Genomic DNA, 22,113 nt, shown 5'->3' on the forward strand with positions numbered 1-22,113 from the left:
GTGTTAGAGTCTTACACCTCATCTACAGTGCCAGCGATGTGAGCGAGCGAACGATGAAATCTCATTAGAATACCAGTTTTTCAGTGTGACTATGTCCTGACGTACAGTACGAGCGAGTGACAACGCGCCACCCCTCCTATTATCCCATTCTGAACGGGCACCTATTTTGGTGTCAGCATCATGTTATGCTTTAGCTATTGAAAAATAGCAGATCTACAAGCTCATATCGCGCCACCGAGTGGCGCGATACGAGCTTGTAGGTCTGCTATTTTTTGAAAAATCTAAGAACGACTGACATTTTTAGAATCTGATCTCAGGTCAGAATGGGTTCATCAGACCAGTGTGTGTCCGGCGGAAACCTCGTATGAATCTGATCTCAGGTCAGAATGGGTTATTTGCTCGCCGAAGGGCCAGATTCACAACGCCGTTTATGCTCACATTTTGAGCGTACGGACAATTACGAGCATCCCCGCATTACGTGTGTAATTCATCATTTGAACTGGGCCGTGACGTTGCTCGTAAAGTCTGCTTATTTCCAAGTCAGCTCGGAGGCTGCCATACCAGTGATCAAGGCATGCGTATTATGTATTTAGAATGCTTTAGTCTTCATGCTGAATCAATTATGTGCCCAGCATTTGTCAACACACACATACATAAAAAGAAAGAAATGTGTCAACCGCTTAGCGTATGTTATGCTGATGCAAATTCCACTGGTTTGTTTTTGTATTTATTTTGTAGGCTATGTAGTTGAGCTGCTTTGAGCTGAATTATTAGGTCGCTCAGCATGTTGACAGAGTCAGCCAATTAAAGTTTCATGTAATGATTTAAATAGACTATCGACGTGCCTTATGTCGCTGCATGAGCACCTATCTGCCTCCATTTGTGTCGTGGTATTCATTTATAATAATATATATTGATCACATCACTCTTACCATTTTATGAGGAAACAGCCAGCTGGATGAAATCTACCCCCTGGACATGACGCTAGTATTTAGTACACCCCCTGGACATGACGCTAGTATGTAGTACACCCCCTGGACATGACGCTAGTATGTAGTACACCCCCTGGACATGACGCTAGTATGTCACAGGGACTTACCCCCAATCCAACCCTTGATGCTGAGTGTCAAGCAGGGAGGCACTGGGTCCCATTTTTAGAGTCTTTGGTATGACCCGGCCAGGTATTGAACCCCGACCTCCCAGTCTCAGGGCGGACACTAACCACAAGGCCACTGCTGGTTCATCAGTAGAAAGGGCTTTTATAATATCATTGCAGAGTTTATAGCATTTGGTCGTGAGGTTGAACTGTACAAATTAACTTTGACGTGGTTCCGTCCGTTTCGTTTATATATAACTCTATGGTACCGACGTGCTTAGCTTGAAGATCTATCTGAAGTCCGTTGACATTGCGAGAGACTCACCTGTCAGCTGATCAACATGTTCATGTAGTGCGATGCATCGCGGAGCACCACGTTCACCGCTGTAAGCTTGGAGATCTGTGCATTTTGCAGGGCTGTGATGACGTTTTTCACCCAAGGAAAGTTATTTCCTCTTGCCTTGTATGGCGTGGAATGTGCGTGGATGTTCAATTAAACCAGGCGACACCAGGCGAATCGCTTGGGAAGTCGCTCGCGAAATGAGATACACGGGCGATCCGCACAAATGAAGTCATTACGCCACCTTTGGTGAATGACACGTGAGTTTGATCGGACGGATTAATACGCTCTCATTACGCACTTCATTTAGACCTGGTCGTAAATTTCCTTTGTGAATCTGGCCGAGATGACATGATTTTCAATGAGACAGTCCTGACGTAGCGTGAGCGACAACGTGCCGTCCAGCGACTCACAGAGTTTCTATTTGAGCGAGGTTTCGCGGCCCCAAACATTTTATGGGTTGAGATCTACATGCTACTATTTATTGGCTATTTGGCTGGTTCAGGCTACGTCGCAACGCAATGGCCGACCCTCCATATCAGGACATGTTTTCGTGCAATATTGCCGTCAGACTGCTTGCTCCTTGCCTTGCTGTCTATCTCCCGTCTCTCTCCATCACTCTAAACCTCTCTCTCTCTTTCTTTTTCTTTCTTAATGTACGTCTCTCTTCCTTTATCCATCACTCTCAATCTATCTGTTTCTGTCTCTCATCCTCCTTCTCTACTCCCACATCACAACACATTGTGAGCTTGTAGATTGGCTATTTTCAAATGCCCAAAATGTATACAGTAGGGCTGTAGTATTGTATATGTTTTGTAATAATAATCAAAGTAACTACTAACTAAAGTTTTCAAATAAATGTAGTGGAATAAAGGTCCTTGACTGGATGCGTTTTTCGGAAAAACGGTGGAAAGACACTGCAAAAAATGTGCAAAACGCAGCAGGGACCTTTAATGTACAATATTTGCCTCTGAGATGTATTGGAGTAGAAGTAAAAGTATTGGAAATACTCAAGTAAAGTACAGATACCTCAAACTTGTACTTAAATACAGTACTTAAGTAAATTAACTTGGTTGCTTTCCACCACTGCAACTATAGCAAATCTTTTTTTTTTATTCCCCCATTGTAGTACTCTGATGTCTCTTTCTGCGCACTTTGCGAGTTTGAATGTGAGAAAGGCGGGTTGACAGTTGACAGTTCTACCTTCCCTTACAAAGCAAGTCTTTCTCTGTTCCATCTCACTTGGGCCTACCCTAAGCTCTCCTTCCTTATATCAACATATTTTACTGGGGGGGGGGGGGGGTGGGGGGTGGGGGGGGGGGGCAGTGCGGAACAACATAAACAAATATAAACAAATGTGAGTCAAACACTGAGCCAGGGGCTGTTTGGACTGAGTACATGCAGTGCTACTGCTGATGTCAGGAAGCCCATTCCCATACCTGTATTGATATCAACCCAGGCCTTATTTTGATTAGGGCTCCAACTCTCGATACAAGTGATTATTCAATCGATTACTCTTTAGATTCATTGAATAATCACTTTATTGTTATGCATCACCGGATCAAAGTTACTTAATCATGATGATTTTATACTTAGTTGCACAACGGTGTCATGCAACAATATTGAAAATAGAAGATGTACTACCTCGTAGATCTGCTTGTAGTTTCACCTACCGGTACTGTATTAAGGATTTGCCAAAAGTAGTGATTGATGGCCAGGTTTCACCTATAGCAATTGTTTGTTTTAGTGATTAATCGGCAAACACATCGGTATCGGCCGATTCTGGTAGTTTTTTGATTAATCGGCAAATAAACAAACCCAAAGTAACAGCTTGAACAGATCTACAAGCTCACAATATTAAATATAAGGTATTAAAGTTCAATCTGACTTGCCTAAGCCTGCAGTACAGATACCCTGTTACATGTACAGCACCTTTTAAAAAAATGTGAATATTGTGTAAAAGTAAATTTTCTTCCCAAATATAATTCAAAAAGTGAAACTTTCATGTATTCTCAATTCATTGGGCATAAAGTATTTAAAACTTTTTTTGTTCTAATCTTGATGATTATGGCATACAGCTCATGAAAATAAAATAAAACCCTGTTTCAAAATAATAGAATATTTTACGAGACCACTAAAAAAAGATTTTTTAAACGAGAAATGTCGACCATCTGTCAAGTACTTGGTCTGGGCTGCTTTTGAACAAATTATTTCATCAATGGGGCGTGGCATGGAGGTATTCAGACTTTTTTCCACTGTTGAGGTATTATGGAAGCCCAGGTTTGCTTTGATAACAGCCGTAAATTAATTTGTATTGTTGAATCTAGTGTCTCACACCTTCTCCTTGACAATACAACCTAGAGTAGACATGTCACGGTGTCCGGTGTTACCGGTGGGCTGGCACGCCACCGAGTACATTACTTGCGCACCGATAGTACCGTTTTATTATTATTATTTGACCCTATGAAACCACTTCAGTTCATTTTCGTGTGGCACCCATGTGCTTATAAGCATGGTTATCAATACTTAAGTCAGATAACAACAGGTGGTACAATTATTATTATTAGTATGAAGAGAAGTGAGTGCTGCTCTTCTACGGGGCTGTAGGCAGGCAGCAGCAAGAGCGGAGCTGAGCACACACTAGCCTAATATTTAGACTCTCGTAGACATATTTATTGATTCTGACGTCATCACTCTCTACGAGAGTCTAAGCGACCTTGCCCCATGGGGTTGCTGTCTGAAAAGCTGTGCCTCAGAGTAACTCTTAACTTGTACAAATGCAAAATCTAAGGCGCTTTCCCTGCCGCCCCACTTGTCCGGTAAGTGGTACGCTCAGCAATTACAACCCGCACGCCCGTAGTTTTCAATAAAAAAGTATTTTTGATCCACTCTGTCTCGGATGGATCTGGCATCCATCTTGGATTTCCCTCCATTGTAAAATGCGCAGCAGAAACCTGACCGCTATGGGCGCTGTCCATCCAAACAAATGTATTAAAGTTTATTTTTTATATAATGGGGGACTGTTATTGGAGGACAATTTCTGCTCTCTAAATGAGTCCTTTCTCGGGGAGACATTAAACTCCTCGTTATATAAACTGGCTGTTATATGGAGATTAAGATATCCGTCCAACATCAAAGAGTCGGCCAAACCATGCAAGATGTGTGACTCACATTACCAGACTGATTCAGCAGCTCTCCTTACTTAAGATCTGCACCCATAGCTATGAAGCACTGTGGCTTCACTGGTGTCATATCAGTGGTGTGAGGAATGCCGAGAATATACGTGACATTTTCATACATATAGGGTCACTGGCACCGCATGGTGGGGACTGAGTCATTAGACCCAAGAGACACCTGAAGGTGCTGCTTCAGCACCTACAAATAGCTTTTGTGTTTTTGCCACAAGGCCAAGACTTATTTGATGTTGGAGATTAGGACATCTAATCTAATTTAATGGACAGTAAAACATTCACGAGTAAAATACCACACCACAGGCTGAGAGTTTAAACGATTTATTGACATGAGACTGGAATGGAGAATGTGTAAGAAGGGCAGAGAAACCTGGGGAAAATAGCTGATCTACAAGATCACAAAGATCTACAAGATCTTAACCCATTTAGGCCTGACGCATTTCTACGATTTCTTCATAGCAGACCAAGCTCGTAGCGTGCCACTTGGAGGCGCGCTATGAGCTTGTAGATCTGCTATTTTTCAATAGCTAAAGTATAACATAATGCTTAGTTAAAACACCAAAAGGGGTTCCCGTCCAGAATGGGTTTTAAATAAATCTGTGCCTCAACCTTCTTAGGCTCACGATGATGATGATGACGGAGCATCCGGAGCAGGGTGATGACATCAGTGTGGCCCCGCCCCCCCAGGAACTGGTGGAGGCGTCCAGGGAGGACGACGGACACTTCCCTCCGTACTTCAGGTGAGGAATACCAGTGGTGGGAAAAGTACTCCCATTCTGACCTGAGATCAGATTCATACGAGGTTTCCACTGGACACACACTGGTCTGATGAACCCATTCTGACCTGAGATCAGATTAAAAAAAATGTCAGTCGTTCTTCGATTTTTCAAAAATAGCAGACCTACAAGCTCGTAGCGCGCCACTCGGTGGCGCGCTATGAGCTTGTAGATCTGCTATTTTTCAATAGCTAAAGTGATGCCAAAGTGATGCCAAAGTGATGCCAACACCAAAATGGGTTCCCGTTCAGAATGGGACAACCCATTCTGACCTGAGATCAGATTCATACGAGGTTTCCACTGGACAGTGGACACACACTGGTCTGATTAAAAAGGACCTTCGTGTCTTCTATCCCCACAAACACCCAGTTTTGAACAATCAGGCCTTCTCTTCATATCTGGGTTTTGATGTAAATTGGTCTCACAATGGGCTCAAAACTGATTTGCTGTTTCCCGTGTTGTCACAGGAATCTACTTTGTATAATCCCTCCCCAGCAGTGGGGGAAAAAAAACGTGCTATGTATACACAGGGCTTAAAGTTCTCCGTCCTGGGGGCGGATTTCCGTCTGGAGGACTTTTTATGAGATCAGTGCGGATCTGCAAAAAGATTAGATAAGAGGTGTGGGGGGGGGGTGTATGTAGCCATGGCCATGGTGTGAATGACATAAACGCAGCATATACTTGCTACTAGTCAAGAGATCTATCCAAAGTCCAAACTACCAAGCATCCATTCCCTCTCAAATAATATTTACATCGATCAGCTGCTCAGAATGCACCACGGATGTAACCACGACATGGCGACACCGAAGTGTTGGCGTGCCGGTGTGTTGCGCACTGCTGCGCAGACAGTAAATACTATAGCAGATCTGCAATCTCGCAGCGTGTCACGAATGCTACAAGCTGTGAGCGTGTATATCTGCTTACTGCACGCAAAGAAACACCAGTGCGCCAACTAAGTCTCTTGTGCTCCATTGATCGATTCGATTTCCCCTTGCTATTCTGACTTAAAAGTAGCACAGATTTAATTTACCACTGAAATTATGGAGGTTTCTCCATATTATGGATCATCATGGCAGCATCCAAAAGATGAAATCACAGGAATAATGGAAGTCACTTCACTGGAGTTGTAAATCAAATCAATCAATTTTCCATCTTGTTTTTTGGTTGTTGCTTTAACCCCCTGTATGTATGGTTGTCAGGATGCTAGACTGGAAGGGGGAGGGGCCTTAACTGGTTTAAAAACTACCTTTCTGATAGATCAGGTTATAGCTGACGGTCACAAATCCAAGTTTTTGAATATTAGTAAGATCCATTCTAGCCCTGATTCTATTTACACTTTTTATAAAAGATTTTAACAGTTATAAATGAGTTATAAATTGTGCATTACATCTTTACACGGACGACATAGTCATCTACTCAGTCGCCCCCCCCCCCCCCCCTCAGTTGATTTAATCCATGGGTTTTCAACAGGTGGTCCGTGAAGGTGTTGCATGTGGTCCCTGACCATGCATTTAGTAATGTAGGAAAGTGAAGATTCGTATTTGAATTTATTGTATTGACCACAACTTGAGAAACAATGCAATAAATGATCTGGTGACAAATGATGCCGCGTCGATGTTGTCAGTTACTGGGAAGTCGGATGTCCAGAACTTCCACAGAAAAGTGAGTTAGAATCTCAAGGGAAACCGTACCGGATTGCCTGGTTGAGTCACCATTATGTGCCCATAATCAATCGCAAGTGTCTGCTTAATCATAGAATAAGTTACAATGAACAGCAACGTGAGTTTAATATGGAAGGTTAATTTCTTTCCCCCACACCACAACCATATACCCCCTCCCAACACAACAATGGTCCTCAGGTTAATTCTCAGTCAGGGTGGTGGTCCCTGGTTCATAATCAGTTGAAAACCCCTGATTTAATCCAACGGGGCCTCATTAATCTCAAACTTTCTTTAAATCCCGGAAAAGTTTTTTTTCTTTCATGGAGCGGTGTAATGAAAAATATACCTAAAAATTTAGGCTAAATAGTAATACCCAAAAATGGCTTAGCCTGGCCCCAGCTCTGAATCACTAGCCACGCCCATTAAGAAAATATGTTCTGGCGATTCAGGTCTGGTGACTCGCCCTACGACCGCGTCAGTCTCGGTCGATTTTTTTTAACAGTGTAGCAACAGACAGTGAAAACAGCACATTATAGGTAAATGTTGTTTTGCATTGCACAGAGCAGAAGACTCTGGCCACATTTAGGTGTTTAGACAGATATCTGGTGTTGTGTTTATACTTATAGACGGTTGTGTACCTTCAAATTTGCACTTAACCGGTCTGCCCGAGTCGGGCAACCTGAGAGCAGACTCCACCTGCCCGAAAGTTTTATTTACCTGCCAGGGGCAGGTGGGCAACCCTTAAGGCCTATTCATAGTCTGGATTTTCGGTGGTAAAGTGATCACCGCTCCGGTGGTGAGCTGACCACCGGAGCTGAAATAACATTGAGCGGTGGTGAGTAAAAACAGAGAGAAGGGCTGGAGCGGTGGCGGTGGTTTGCTCTTCACCGCGGCTCGTGACGTCATGTTGTAGTTCGGTGGTCACCCCACCACCGTAAATCTAGACTATGTATGAGCCTTTAGTGTCAATGCCTGTTGAAGAATTGTTATTTTGATCAACGTTTGCCTGTCATCTCTCCTATGATACCACATCAATACAATACTCAAATGTCAAATAAATAATGGACCTTGATGTGAAAAGAGTTGAAAAGCACTGCAGTATATAGGCCTAGGTGTTTGTCTGCTGTCTTGCTGTCTGTCTGGGGCAGGTGTGGACAGGCCTGCTCTCTGCTCATCAGAGCAGCTCCAAACACTGGATTACAGTTCACAGGGGGGGGGGGGCTGATAACTCAACTGTGAAATGACACAGCTAGCTGTATTTTCCCCCTACCTCATGCTTAACAGGAGAGAAGGCACGTTTTTAACCCTACAACACCAACGTTGGGTGAACTTCACCCGTACTATTGTAATTATTGGGATTTTCATAATGTTGCTGTGCTGATGTCTGACGTGGGTGGGTCCTCAGGGTACCTTCAGGATGCTCAGTGACATCATAGAAGGTATAGGTGTGTTTCCCTGCCCACATCCATGTTTTTGAGTGGTGCAACCACTGCTATAGACAGCTATGTGTTTACTTTCTCTAATACAAGTAAGACGCGAGAACGCGGGAAGCGAACGCAGATCGTAAATTGCAATAACAATTAGAATAAATTACGAATTAGTGAGAAGTGTGTGGTACTGTGAAATTAGTGAAAACAGGGCCGCCACGAGAAGGCTCAGCACCGCTAACCCCATAATATATATATATATATATATATATATATATTTTTTTTTTTAAGTTTTTTGGTGTAACAGCGGGACACACAGACATTCAGCCCTTGCTGTCTAGCTGCGCCCTCTGGTGTGTCGTTGTTGAGCAGCAGTAAACAGGACTGTGACTGCTTAGCTAACGTTAGCCCATATGCACACACTAGTACACATAGCCTAGTTACAGACAGTGTCGTTGTGACAGTATTATTTTTATGTTGGGCCTAGTACAGCAAGTTACAGACAGTGTCGTTGTTAAGCAGCGGCGGGTGGTGTAACAGCGAGCAAGTTACAGACAGTGTCATTGTTAAGCAGCGGCGGGTGGTGTAACAGCGGGACACACAGACATTCAGTGTCGTTGTTAAGCAGCGGCGGGTGGTGTAACAGCGAGCAAGTTACAGACAGTGTCGTTGTTAAGCAGCGGCGGGTGGTGTAACAGCGGGACACAAGTTACAGAGAGTGTCGTTGTTAAGCAGCGGCGGGTGGTGTAACAGCGGGACACACAGACATTCAGTGTCGTTGTTAAGCAGCGGCGGGTGGTGTAACAGCGGGACACACAGACATTCAGCCCTTGCTGTCTAGCTGCGTCAGCCCTTGCTGTCTAGCTGCGCCCTCTGGTGGCGGGCGGGTGGTGTAACAGCGTGACACACAGACATTCAGCCCTTGCTGTCATACTAAGTGGCTCACTGCGTTCGCAATCAACCAAAAACATGAACCTTGGTTGAAACAAACTAAAGTTGTCCTATGGATTCTAGATGGAAGGCCAAGCAGTAGCCTGACCAGTTTGTTTTGGGATGTCTGAAGCGTTGTTTTAAAGGCCTTTGTGGTGCTGTGGTACCATGAGGTGCACGCATAGTCAATGTGACATTGGATGAGTCCTCAATGTATTCCAACTGACCACTCCAGTGAGGAGATCCAGATCCAGTACAAAGATCTAGGTCATTTCCTCTTTTCTCGCGATGACATTCTCAGCCCACTTTTATGGTGAAGCCATCGGTCTGGCAGAGGTTTATTGTTTAACTATGTATTAGTACTAGTATTAGTAATACTGTGTAATAAATAAATCAGAGTGAGATATATCAAGGGCCAATAAGGTTCAACAGGCGGGACGGGAACCAACAGAGAATCAACGGGGTCAGAAGTCCTCGGGGCATTTGCTGTGAGATACAGTAGGGTCCTGTTTAGGGATGGGCAATTAACCCATTTTGACACTCGTGTGACGTGAGGGGCGCATCGAGGGCAGTATTTATATCAGCCAGGTGACGTATTACGTTATCATTTACTTGTCTGGAGACCACACACACACACACACACACACACACACACACACACACACACACACACACACGTCACAGACATCCCCCTTTCTGCTCCATGTCCTGCGTCTCACTGGACACACACTTCCTCGTTCCTTGTTAATGAACGTGTGCGTGCGTGCGTGCGTGCATGCGTGCGTGCGTGCGTGCGTGTGTGTGTGTGTGTGCATGCGTGTGTGTGTGTGTGTGTGTGTGCGTGCATGTACGCGCGCGCGCGCGTGTGTGTGTGTGTGTGTGTGTGTGTTGTGATGAGCTAATTGTGCTGTTTGGCCATAGATGAAAGCAGAGTGGAGCATGAGAGACCTCAGAGGGGACGGTTGGAATTCACACACACACACACACACACACACACCACAGACACACACACACACACACACACACACACACCACAGACACACACACACACACACACACACACACACACACACTGCGAGTACAAAGCCAATGGCGGTCACATTATCATTGCGTCATTTATATCTGCGATTATACCGTGCATTCTCCATTCTCCACACAGTGCGTACATTACTGTCATTGGACTGAACTACACCAGGCGGGTGGAAGCGCAGATCGCTGAACGAATCACTGGAACTAATCTTTTTGGTGAACACGAGCCAAAAGAGTCCCTGAAACGACGGATGGAATTCCCACCACTAGTAACAAGGAGCAGAGATGCTGCTAGAACAACAAGTGTAGGATAGAGGATGGTGCACTTCAACACACACACACACACACACACACACACACACACACACACACACACACACACACACACACACACACACACACACACACAAGCACGTGCCCTTTGCACCAGGCCGTAAATGGACTTTTTTCCTACAGTCTGACCTAACTGCCAATGCTCAGCAGACACCATAGCCCCCTCACCAACTCTCCATCACTCTCACACACACACACACACACACACACACACACACACACACACACACCACACACACTGCCCTGTTATTCCTCTCACGTACAGAACAAGCTACAGGAGGAGGAAGATTGGAGGGGCTGGATCCCACACAATGCTGTGTGCGTGCGTGCGTGCGTGCGTGCGTGCGTGCGTCCGTGCGCGCGTGCTTGCGTGCGTGTGCGTGTGCGCGAGAGTGCACGTGCACGTACAAGCGTGTACTGAAGTGCAACACGTGCAGCTCAGCCTCACGTTTGCAGAGACCTCGTTATGCAATGAGAGTGAGTGAGTTGGGGAGGGGTCTGTCACTGCAGGGGGTGTGAGAGAGAGAGAATCAGTTTATTGGTCATGTTCATTATAGTCTGGTACTGTTACTCTGTGTCAAAGCATTATCCAAGATGTGTAGTGCAACGTATGAGCCTAAATGCAACATATTATTTGAAAAAATAGAAGCTGAAAGCTTCAAAATAAAAAAGGTTACTTTGTATTTCTCATAATTTGTGATCAATGTATACCATAATGTGGTTGGTTAAGGAAATTAAGAGGGATTAAGAAGAGGGCATGGATTTGAGCTGGGAGAATATGAGAGCAAGAGAGCCTGTTTTCTATTTAACCCATTTAGGCCTGACGTCGAAATAAAAAAAAAGTCTTCTGAAAGAATATATATATATTATATATATTCAAAGATTTGTGCCGGATTTTCACGATTTAAAAAAAATACAGTAGCAGACCTACAAGCTCGTAGCGCGCCACTCAGTGGCGCGCTACGAGCTTGTAGATCTGATATCTTTAAATAGCTAAAGTATAACATAATGCTTAGTTAAAACACCAAAAGCGGTTCCCGTCCAGAATGGGCTGACATTAGTTGGTTATTATATACCATGATGTGATTTTCATGTTACAAGAAGTCCAATGAAAAGAGTATTAAAAAACATAATTGAAGAAATAGAAATTCAACTCTACAATAGAAACTTAGAAATGGACAGCATGTCAGCAGGTGGTGTTGTGAGTAAACAATGGCATAGCTGGGAGCAGATGGCATGAACAGCAGGTGTCAATACAATGTAATCAGTGCTAACCTCTTAAGCTAAGAGCTGAGACCAGATTTGACTAAATGTCTTCTAAATCCTAACAGTTAAAACCCATGTTTCTATAGCAATGGTGCTCAAACCTTTTCATGTCAAGGGCCTCAACAATATATATATTATTTGGTCGCCGACCCCATCTCAAAATATTTTCTTACAAGGACCTCCCCAGAAGCTTTTCCCCCCCCTTACCTACAAATAACAGCGCTATGAGCTTGTATCTGCTACTTTACCTAAAATTTTAAATAATGTTTAAAGGTAGTGTAAGTGATTTTCTTTGGTTAAAATAGGTGTTAAAAAGCTCTATATCAGTGGGATACCTATTTTATCCAATCAGGATAAAGAACGCAGGGGCGCCCGCTGGCCAAGTGGTCCAGGTGCATGCCACATATAGGCCTGACAGTGCGTCGCGTGTTTCGAGTCCCATTCTTGACGACCTTTGCTGCACGTCTCTCCCCTTCTCTCTCTCCCTCTTTCCTGTCTATCTTCACTTGATAGTTGATACTATCAATAAAGGCAGAAAAGCCAAAAACAAATCTTTAGAAAAAAAAGCAGTCAAGATACAGGTTAAACATGTGGAATTGTAAGTGATGACACAAAGAAATTTCCAGAAAAAATTAACACTGTGGGGAAGGCAATCATTGTCGCGGTCGCTAACGACTTCTACGGGCTGGGTTGGCAACTGTCAACTGGCTGTTGACTGGCCTGTAATTAAAAACTGTTGGATACTGGAATAGGATCACTGATGACTGACATGCACGCACGCAGCCACGCACGCACGCAGCCACGCACGCACGCAGCCACGCACGCACGCAGCCACGCACGCACGCAAGCATGCATGTGTGTTTGTATTTAGCTGTATCTTCCAGAGGTATAAACAAACAGTGCATGTGGACCACACAGTGAATGGACCTACAGTCCACTGAGCAGGGCCTCTCATGACCTACTGAATTGGAACGGCTCCCGACGAGGTGTGTGTGTGTGTGCGTGCGTTCATGCGTGTGTGTGTGCGTGCGTGTGGCCGTGTTTGTTTGAAAAACATGCTAGCAGCTCAGCAGCTCATGTGAACAAACTCACTTATTCAACTGAGCTCACTAACTCCTCTCATTACACCATTACACATTGCACAAGGCATACTTCTGTTTTCATGAAGGATGTGTTGAGGCCATTCCACACCAATGCAACTAGTCACAAAACTCGCAGCCAGTTGCAAGACATTGCAGTGGTCTGTCTGACTCTGGAATGACCAGTTGCACGTGGCTTTGGGGAAATGGTTGCGAGTTAGTTGCAAAGTATTGCAGTTGCAAATACCGTAGTTGTGTTTTGCGAATCATTGGAGTGGACTGGCCTTTTACGCAAAAGGTTTCGACTGTAATTAATACCTAAAGATTTAATACCATGTTTACATATGCAGATTCTAAGGAAACGTGTTGTGAAATTCAATAAACTAATTATTGTGTGTGCAATGCATATAGGATCACTTTTACTTAACCCATTCTGACCTGAGATCAGATTCATACGAGGTTTCCGCCGGACACACACTGGTCTGATGAACCCATTCTGACCTGAGATCAGATTCTAAAAATGTCAGTCGCTCTTCGATTTTTCAAAAATAGCAGACCTACAAGCTCGTATCGCGCCACTCGGTGGCGCGATACGAGCTTGTAGATCTGCTATTTTTAAATAGCTAAAGCATAACATGATGCTGACACCAAAATGGGTGCCTGTTCAGAATGGGTTAACCGTTAAATGCATGAATATCACCTTTGCAGCAGGTGCTTTTTTCACAACAGTTGTTTACATGCAAAACACCTCTATGGCTTTCAGAATCACTGATTCATTCATTCTTGCATTTTTTTGACCTGCCTGCAGTTGGCTAAAGGTGTGTTCAGACTTGGATGGTTAGAGCGGCACGACTACATGCAAAGTCAATGCAAAGACGGGAAGTTGCGCAAGCGCCGCGGCGCGACCTGGCGCAGCACAGACGGGACGAACCGAGGCGAATATATAAATTCAAGTCTGAACGCACCATTAGTGGAACTATACTATTGCAGCGGTGGTGGCTTTCTGTGTGTTATTATCAACCCATTCATAACCCCATGCCAAAACACACACACATGTACATGGAACGGAAGCATTCTACTTCAAACTGATGATTAACTAGAAAAAGTGCCCTACTGGGCACAGGTCTCCACCAGGATGAGCAGATGTGAAGAATTCCAGGCAAAGGTTTTTCCTTGGCCTCTAGGGAGTTGGCATACAAAGTTATCCACAGATCCGTGCAGTTAGAGGTAAAAACACTTTTCGGCCAGTTATAGCGCCACCTTGAGGCTGAGTTGAAATTGTTCATGTGGAATTTCGTCCTCTGCCTAGTGGGAATGTGGGTGCACAATTTCACGGAAATCACGCGATGTGTTCATGATTTGCAGCATTTTGTTTGAAACTGAGCACTCCTGTGAACTTTGGAAGCCAATCTTAACCAATCAGGATGGAGTCTGAGAAATCTGAAAGACCGGTTTCGTTGAATGGCTCTAGAGAGACTGTGTACCAATTTGCGTGATGTTTGGACAAAATCTGTAGGTGTACTGTGCAAAAACTTGTTTTGCACAAAGCGGCCTCCTGGAGCGGCCTCCTGGTGGCGCTATAACAGGCCGTTCTGGAAATCTGAAAGACCAGTTTCGTTGAATGGCTCTAGAGAGACTGTGTACGAATTTGCGTGATGTTTGGACAAAATCTGTAGGTGTACTGTGCAAAAACTTGTTTTGCACAAAGCGGCCTCTTGGTGGCGCTATAACAGGCCGTTCTGGAAAGTTTGGGGCAGAGGTTCATCGTTGGCATCCAGGGAGTGTGTGTGCAAAATGTGGCATCGACCGGGTTAACGGTGGCCGAGATTAGCTGCTCACGGACACACGGACGGACGGACACACACACACACACACACGGACACACACACGGACGGACGGACGGACGGAGTGCAAAACATACTCTCCCCCTAGGCCTTCGGCCTGGTGGAGACAATAATGACCTTCTCTTTTTGGAAAGCGTTGGGCATGGCTCAGACTATATGTTCTCTATTTCTGGCAGAGTGACTATACATTATTGCAGTTCTGCAGTTCTGTTTTCAAGACGTTACAAGGTTTCCTATCTGTAAATGACCCAAAGTTGTAATACCATGATTACATACATATAGATTCTAAGGAAATTCAAGAAACTAGTGTGTGACTACCGGTAATGAATTCACAAAGAATTCACAAAAAAAAAGAATTATGGTTGTGTGATCTAGAGATCAAATCCAAATCCACTTTGCCAGTGTTTTATCTCTCCAATGCCGTTCTTGGTTTGTCTGGGGAATTAAAATATCTGGGAGTACATATCCTCTGACTGAGACGCTCAGGGATAATAATAATTGTAATAATAATAATATTTATTTTTATTTATAAAGCACTTTTCAAAACAATGTTACAAAGTGCTTTCCAATAGTAGAATAAATTACAGTGCAGTAGTCCGCCAGTCGAGGTGGACGGGTGGGAAGTTTGGTATATAGTATTTGTTAGTTTTTAGCTGTGATTTAAAAGAACACAGTAAGCTTATATTTCTTACTAGGGCCTCTGGGCAGGGCATTCCAAAGCTTAGGTGCCCGGGCTGAGAAAGCCCGGTCACCCATGGTGACAAGCTGGGTAACCGGAACTTCCAGGAAAGCCTTGTTTTCCAATCGCACGTTGGCCTATGAGGCGCCAGCATATGTTTAACCCATTCTGACCTGAGATCAGATTCATACAAGGTTTCCACCGGACACACACTGGTCTGAGGAACCCATTCTGACCTGAGATCAGATTATAAAAATGTCAGTCTTTTTCGATTTTATTCAAAAATAGCAGACCTACAAGCTCGTATCGCGCCACTCGGTGGCGCGATATGAGCTTGTAGATCTGCTATTTTTCAATAGCTAAAGCATAACATGATGCCAACACCAAAATGGGTGCCCGGTCAGAATGGGTTAATGTAGCTGGGGGCCAAGCCATGCAAGGGCATTAAAAGTGGTAATTCAAATTTTGAAAATCAATCCTAAAACTAACAGGCAGCCAGGAGGAATTTTGATGATGACAGTGAAACAATGAAACAATATATGCCAAGGCCAACATGCTTTTGGCACGGTGGCGTAGTCTGTAGTGCAGTCGCCTCACAGCTAGAAGGTCCTGGGTTTGATTCACGCTTGGGCCGTGTTCTCTCCTAGGCGTCATCAGTGCCCATACCCGAAGGCGGGGTTGGTGAAAGGGCCTTTCTGTGTGGAGTTTGCATGTTCTCCCCATGTCCCTTAGGGTAGGTACCCTCACAAAAAACATGCAGTAATCCTGGTCACTAAACTGCCTCCCCCTGGCCAGCCGGGGCACCTGATGGAGGGGAAAGGAACTGGTCGGAATAACGTGTTCCTTTCACACGCTACGTCCGACTGGGGAAACTCCCCCGTCAGGTGAAAAGAAGCAGCTTGGACTCCTCGTCCTCATGCATAGAAGGAAGCATGACATGAGGTCAGTCCGCGCTGACCCCCAGGTTGGCAGAGGAAGTGTAGTGCCCAGGATTACATTAGATAATTGACACTGGGTGGAAAAAATGGTTTGCAAAGAACATGCTTTTAAGGAAATGTGTTCTGTAAATATAAGATTTGCACTGTTTCAGAGCATAATGTCACTATCTATGGTCCTCTTACAGAGTGAAAAGCATGTAATGGCATGCTCGTGGCAATGCCACCTCGCACAAGGTTACCTCTTTGCGTTCCCAAGTGGCACAGTGCCAGTCAGTTGTTTACTTGCGTTGGCGTGCCCACCTGCCATGCACTGTTGAGCCAACTGATGTCCAGTTGTATGCAGCGCCTCCTGGAGGTGACTGTTAACAGCACCATGGTGTATCTAACAAACCCACATATTTTACTTGAGTTAAAGTATCAATGCTGCAATTTAAAAATACTCTGTTGCAAGTAAAAGTCAGGAACTCTAAAATGATCTGAGCAAAAGTGCAAAGATATTGGCATCAAAATGTACTTTAAGTAGTAGTAAGTAGTTTTTTTTTTTGAAAATAGCAGATCATCCAAGAAGCATCCAACGCATTGTGAGCTTGTAGATCTCCTATCCGAGATGTAGTGGACTATACAAAAGTATTGGAAATTGGAAATACTCAAGTAAAGTACAAATACCTCAACAGTGTACTTAACCCATTCTGAACGGGAACCCATTTTGGTGTTAGCATCATGTTATGCTTTAACTATTGAAAAATAGCAGATCTACAAGCTCATATCGCGCCACCGAGTGGCGCGATACGAGCTTGTAGGTCTGCTATTTTTGAAAAATCGAAGAACGACTGACATTTTTTTAATCTGATCTCGGGTCAGAATGGGTTAATCAGACCAGTGTGTGTCCAGTGGAAAACCTCGTATGAATCTGATCTCAGGTCAGAATGGGTTAAGTACAGTACTTAGTTACCTTCCACCACTGGTAATGACCTCTCTATATAATGCTGCTGAGCTCTCTGTATGCCCACCGTGTTTCCTTCAGTTGGTGCTTTTACAAAATGGTTTTGCATAGTTTTCATATTCCTGAAAGCCTTTCTATCCATCCACACACGGTGAACTTCCCGGGGTGTGTGTCGGTGTGTGCGTGCGTGCGTGCGTGCGTGCGTGCGTGCGTGCGTGCGTGCGTGCGTGCGTGCATGCGTGCGTGCGTGCGTGCGTGCGTGCGTGCGTGCGTGCGTGCGTGCGTGCGCGCACAAGTGAAATATAGGGTGTGTCTGTTTGTACTCCAGAGAGGATATATTTGATAAGCGAATGAAATAAATAACATTGGTTTTGTGTGTGTGTGTGTGTGTGTGTGTGTGTGTGTGTGTGTGTGTGTGTGTGTGTGTGTGTGTGTGTGTGTGTGTGTGTGTGTCCGTCCTCAGGCTCCAGCTAATAGATGACCTGTCTTATGAGGATGTTAAGAAGTGCTATCGAGGATCAGTGAGTACTCCTGCACATGGACACACATAGGCACACACACACACACACACACACACACAACACACACACACACACACACACACACACACACACACACACACACACACACACACACACACACACACACACACGATCACTCATCAGAACTCATTAAAACCTTGGCACCAGCAACACAGAAATGTGACAAAGATTATAAATATGGATTCTAAATTGAACTCAAATGTATAAAATTAAATATGATTGTTCTAGTCAGAAGACACACAGACAGACAGAGCAGTCAATCATTACACCTGCAGTGTTACAAGCTCACAATGTGTCACTGTAGATCGGACTGTTGAACAATATAAAACCTTTTGCAAAATAGTAAAAAACTAAAATAGGGGCAAAGAAGTCTTTGGCCCCAAGTCAGTATGCAGTACATACCAGTATACTGTATAGTGTATACAGTATACACACACATACAAAACAACTTACAGAACGTGAGTGAGTGCAATTAAAAAACTGCAAAGTTATAATCAAACCAGTGCAACCTATTAACCCATTACGACCTGTGACCAGATTCTACAAATGTCTTCTAAATCCTATATACAGTTTTTCAATGATATGTATTTGGCCGTCGACCCCCATCTGAAAATGATTTGTACCAGCAGAGACCCCCCCCCCCCCCCAGACGCAAAGTTTTGAAATGTTTCGCTGTGAAAAAGCATGTATTCAAAGATTCGCGCCACATTTCACGATTTAAAAATAATAGCAGATCTACAAGCTCGTAGTCCGGCACTCGGTGCCGCGCTATGAGCTTGTATATCTGCTATTTTTCAATAGATAAAGTTTAAAATAATGGTTAATAATGGCTAATTACACATTATTACTAATACATAGGTATACTGAGTGCTTTAACTCATTTTCTTGCTAGAATTGTCTGTAGTCCCTTCCCTGGGGGGGGGCATGGGGTAAATTTGTACGCGCCACTCTAGAAATCACACTGGCTGGCTGGAGCAGGCTAATTCGTGTTAGACTAGTTACTAGAGTGAGTATTTTTCTCCCGGCAGATGTATATTGTTACATATAATATGAAGGCAGCATCACAGATGAGTCATAGTTCACACTAGAAAAGCGTTATTTTGGACGCTGCGTGCAAACCTCAGTGTGTTTTCGAGTGATGTGTCTCTGAGGTGTTAGCTGTGAAGATGACTCAGCTGCAGGCGAAGGCGTTAATGACACAGACGTGTGTGTGTGTGTGTGTGTGTGTGTGTGTGTGTTTGTCTTTTTCACGGTTCGGTTGAGGCAACACAACATCATGTTAAAGTGCCGCATGGACCTGCGTGTGGTCATTAGCCAGTGGAAAAAGTACACACAAAGTACTAATTTCTTACTTGAGTGAAAGTGTCAATGCTGCAATGTAGAAATACTCAGTTGCAAGTAATAGTCGGGAATTACTGTACTTGAGTGAAAGTACAAAAACAGTGGCATCAGTGTATAGTACAAGTACAATATTTGCCTCTATACTGAAACTAAATGGTGTTCATAAGACTAAGGTTTTTGATATTTAGTCTACTATGACTCCCGGTTTTGGGGGGTAATGGAAGGCGGGGCTTTTCAGAGTAAAATCTGCCCATCTGCTTGGCACTCTAGTGCCTTTATTTTGGAAAATCGCTGCGCACTCAAGGTGTTAAGATCTGCTATGTTCTTTTTTCTTTTTCTTTTCTTTTAGTTGTATGGCAAATTGTAAACGGCCAAAATAGGAACAGAAAAATGGCCTATCTTATACACATTTAACCACTGGCTTACATGGCTCTTATGATTATGTGTGGAGATGAGAAGCTTGTCTTTCATGTTGAGCCTAGTTTGCCAGTAATTTAAATACATTTGCATAGTGTGTGTAATAATAAAAATAATGACCCAGTGGGTTTGAATATGACACAAAGTCGTGCTTTTGTGCACGTGCACACACGTGTGTGGTTTCTGTGTTACATACAGATTGTGTTTTTTCTGTGTTTCTTTGTTACTGTATGCTTGTATGTGTGTGTGTGTGTGTGTGTGTGTGTGTGTGCGTGCGTGCGTGCGTGCGTGCGTGCGTGCGTGCGTGCGTGCGTGCCCATACCTTCTGTACTGTAGCAGGTTCAGAGGCGTTCAGGGTGTTGTCTGTTTAGTCTGGACAAAGAGGAAGCTGTCATTTGTTGGTGTGTCCCCGTAGACCAGCCCGCTGTCTGGACTGGGCTCCTAGTCTTTGTTTGTTTTTTGTTTTTTTCACATACAAAAATATTTCGGAAATGATACTTGTTGCGGCTGTAGGCTGTTCAAAAGCCGTGAGCCGAGGAGCTAAGCATGAGAGTATTAAAGAGACACTTGTATGACGCGCACGCAAAGGAATCAGATCCAGTCCAAGCTGCCAGTTTGACAATTTATTCTTCTCCGTAGCACAGGTAAGATACAACAGTTCCCAGCTAACTATTATATACTACCGGGCCGGCATGGATGTTAAGATGCGTTGTTGCGGTCAACAGAAAATGTCGACTCCCAGCTCACCCCCTCTCCGTCCAAGTTCCTCAACTCTAGTGCCAGGTAAACGCTGTGTAGTTATTAGCGTGCAGCGCCCAGCCCCAGTGATCACGCCCACCACCACTACCAGTGCAGTGCCCAATCTGTCCATTAACGTGACTCATACTCAAAACGCATATAGATCACATTATGGCTCCTACATTCCGGCCCCTAATTATGGGAACACAATAATTATACAATCATATCACATGTAGGAGACAGTAAGAAAAAACATTAACGCCGTCTTCATTCTTACTTATGCCAACCGAACCAAAGTGACATTGTCCATCACTCAATGAGCCAAATCCAAGTCAGTGTGTGTGTGTGTGTGCGTGCGTGCGTGTGCGTGTGTGCATGTGTGTCAAAAGGTCATCTGTAGTCCTCAATGATCTTCTGATAGGCACACCTTGCTGTCCAGACAGCTGCTCGTTGTCTTGATCCAATGGTGCCAGTCCTCTTCTCTGGAATAGTTTCCAGCAAGCCATGAGTTGCACGGTGAATGTGGCTACTCCTCTTCACATCTCCCTGTGGCAGACTGCTGAACTCTGTCATATTCTCCTTCCGACAGAATCTGAATCTGATGATTTCCATCTCAGCCATTTTAAGTTCTTCCACTGAAGGAGATCCACTGACAGTCTGTCCTTTTCTCCTCTTATCCAAGTCAGACTGAGCAAGAGTCAAACTCCATTGCTTCCTCTTCTGCCTGAGACACAGTAGCAGGTGATTCAACTTGAGAATCCAAAAGACAATCTTCATCCGATGGCTCCAAGAAGAGAAGTGACTACTCAAGCAAACTACTGCATCCATTTCCTCTTCAACCTGCACTGCATCCACCAAGAGATTCTCTTTGACTTCAGGATCACATGTGACCATCTTGACTCCCCTGCATTTGGGTAAATCGACTGTCAGCTGCTGCTTCCAAGGATTCTTAAAGCTTGTGACAGAGATCCTATTCACTGTGACATCTGGTTGTCCACAAACAGTGTCACTCCTTATGTCTCCTGTGAGAGCTCCATTCACTGTCCAGCCCAGCATTGTTAGGACTGCGTATGGGCCGCCATCTACACTTCGAACAACTTGCCATGGTTCCAGTGCCGTGGGCACGTTTGTTCCAATTAACAGGTCGACACCTGAATCGATTTTGGTTATCTGCACATGTTTCAGGTGTGGCCATCTCTGTAGGTCTTTCTGTCGAGGAATGTTTCCACGATGAACTGGCATAGTTTTCTGTGTGTAGATGTCAGGTAGGTCACATGAACATTCACCGTCCAATCTAGACACTTCCAAACCTGTGACAATGTGGCTTCCAATGACTTTCTCCTGTCCCATCGTCCTAAGGAGAATGTTCGTTCCTTTTCCTTTGAGATTCAGTTTGCTCATCAGTCGTTCAGTGCAAAATGATGCTGAGCTCCCAGGATCCAGGAAGGCATAAGTAATCAAAGTCTCTTGTCCTTCTTTAGACTTCACTTTAACTGGTACAATGGCTAGTGTGCAGTCCTGCTCACCGGCCCCTGTAAGACCA

General features: G+C 44.4%; 1 protein-coding gene across 4 annotated transcripts in view; it reads left to right on the forward strand.

The window, feature by feature from the left end:
* The window catches only part of LOC310857889 (GRAM domain-containing protein 2A-like), a 57,942-nt gene that overhangs the window by 13,919 nt on the left and 21,910 nt on the right, over positions 1 to 22,113 (forward strand). For all 4 annotated transcript variants that reach the window (XM_083763858.1, XM_083763859.1, XM_083763860.1 and 1 more), the window contains exons 2-3: positions 5,245 to 5,367; positions 17,996 to 18,053. In XM_083763858.1, the coding sequence (XP_083619984.1) occupies positions 5,252 to 5,367; positions 17,996 to 18,053 (174 nt within the window). In that variant the 5' untranslated portion in view covers positions 5,245 to 5,251. The remainder of the gene's footprint in view (positions 1 to 5,244; positions 5,368 to 17,995; positions 18,054 to 22,113) is intronic.

Source organism: Protomyctophum parallelum, assembly GCF_964188405.1.
Source record: "Protomyctophum parallelum genome assembly, chromosome: 4".
In the NCBI taxonomy this organism is placed as follows: Eukaryota; Metazoa; Chordata; class Actinopteri; order Myctophiformes; family Myctophidae; genus Protomyctophum; species Protomyctophum parallelum.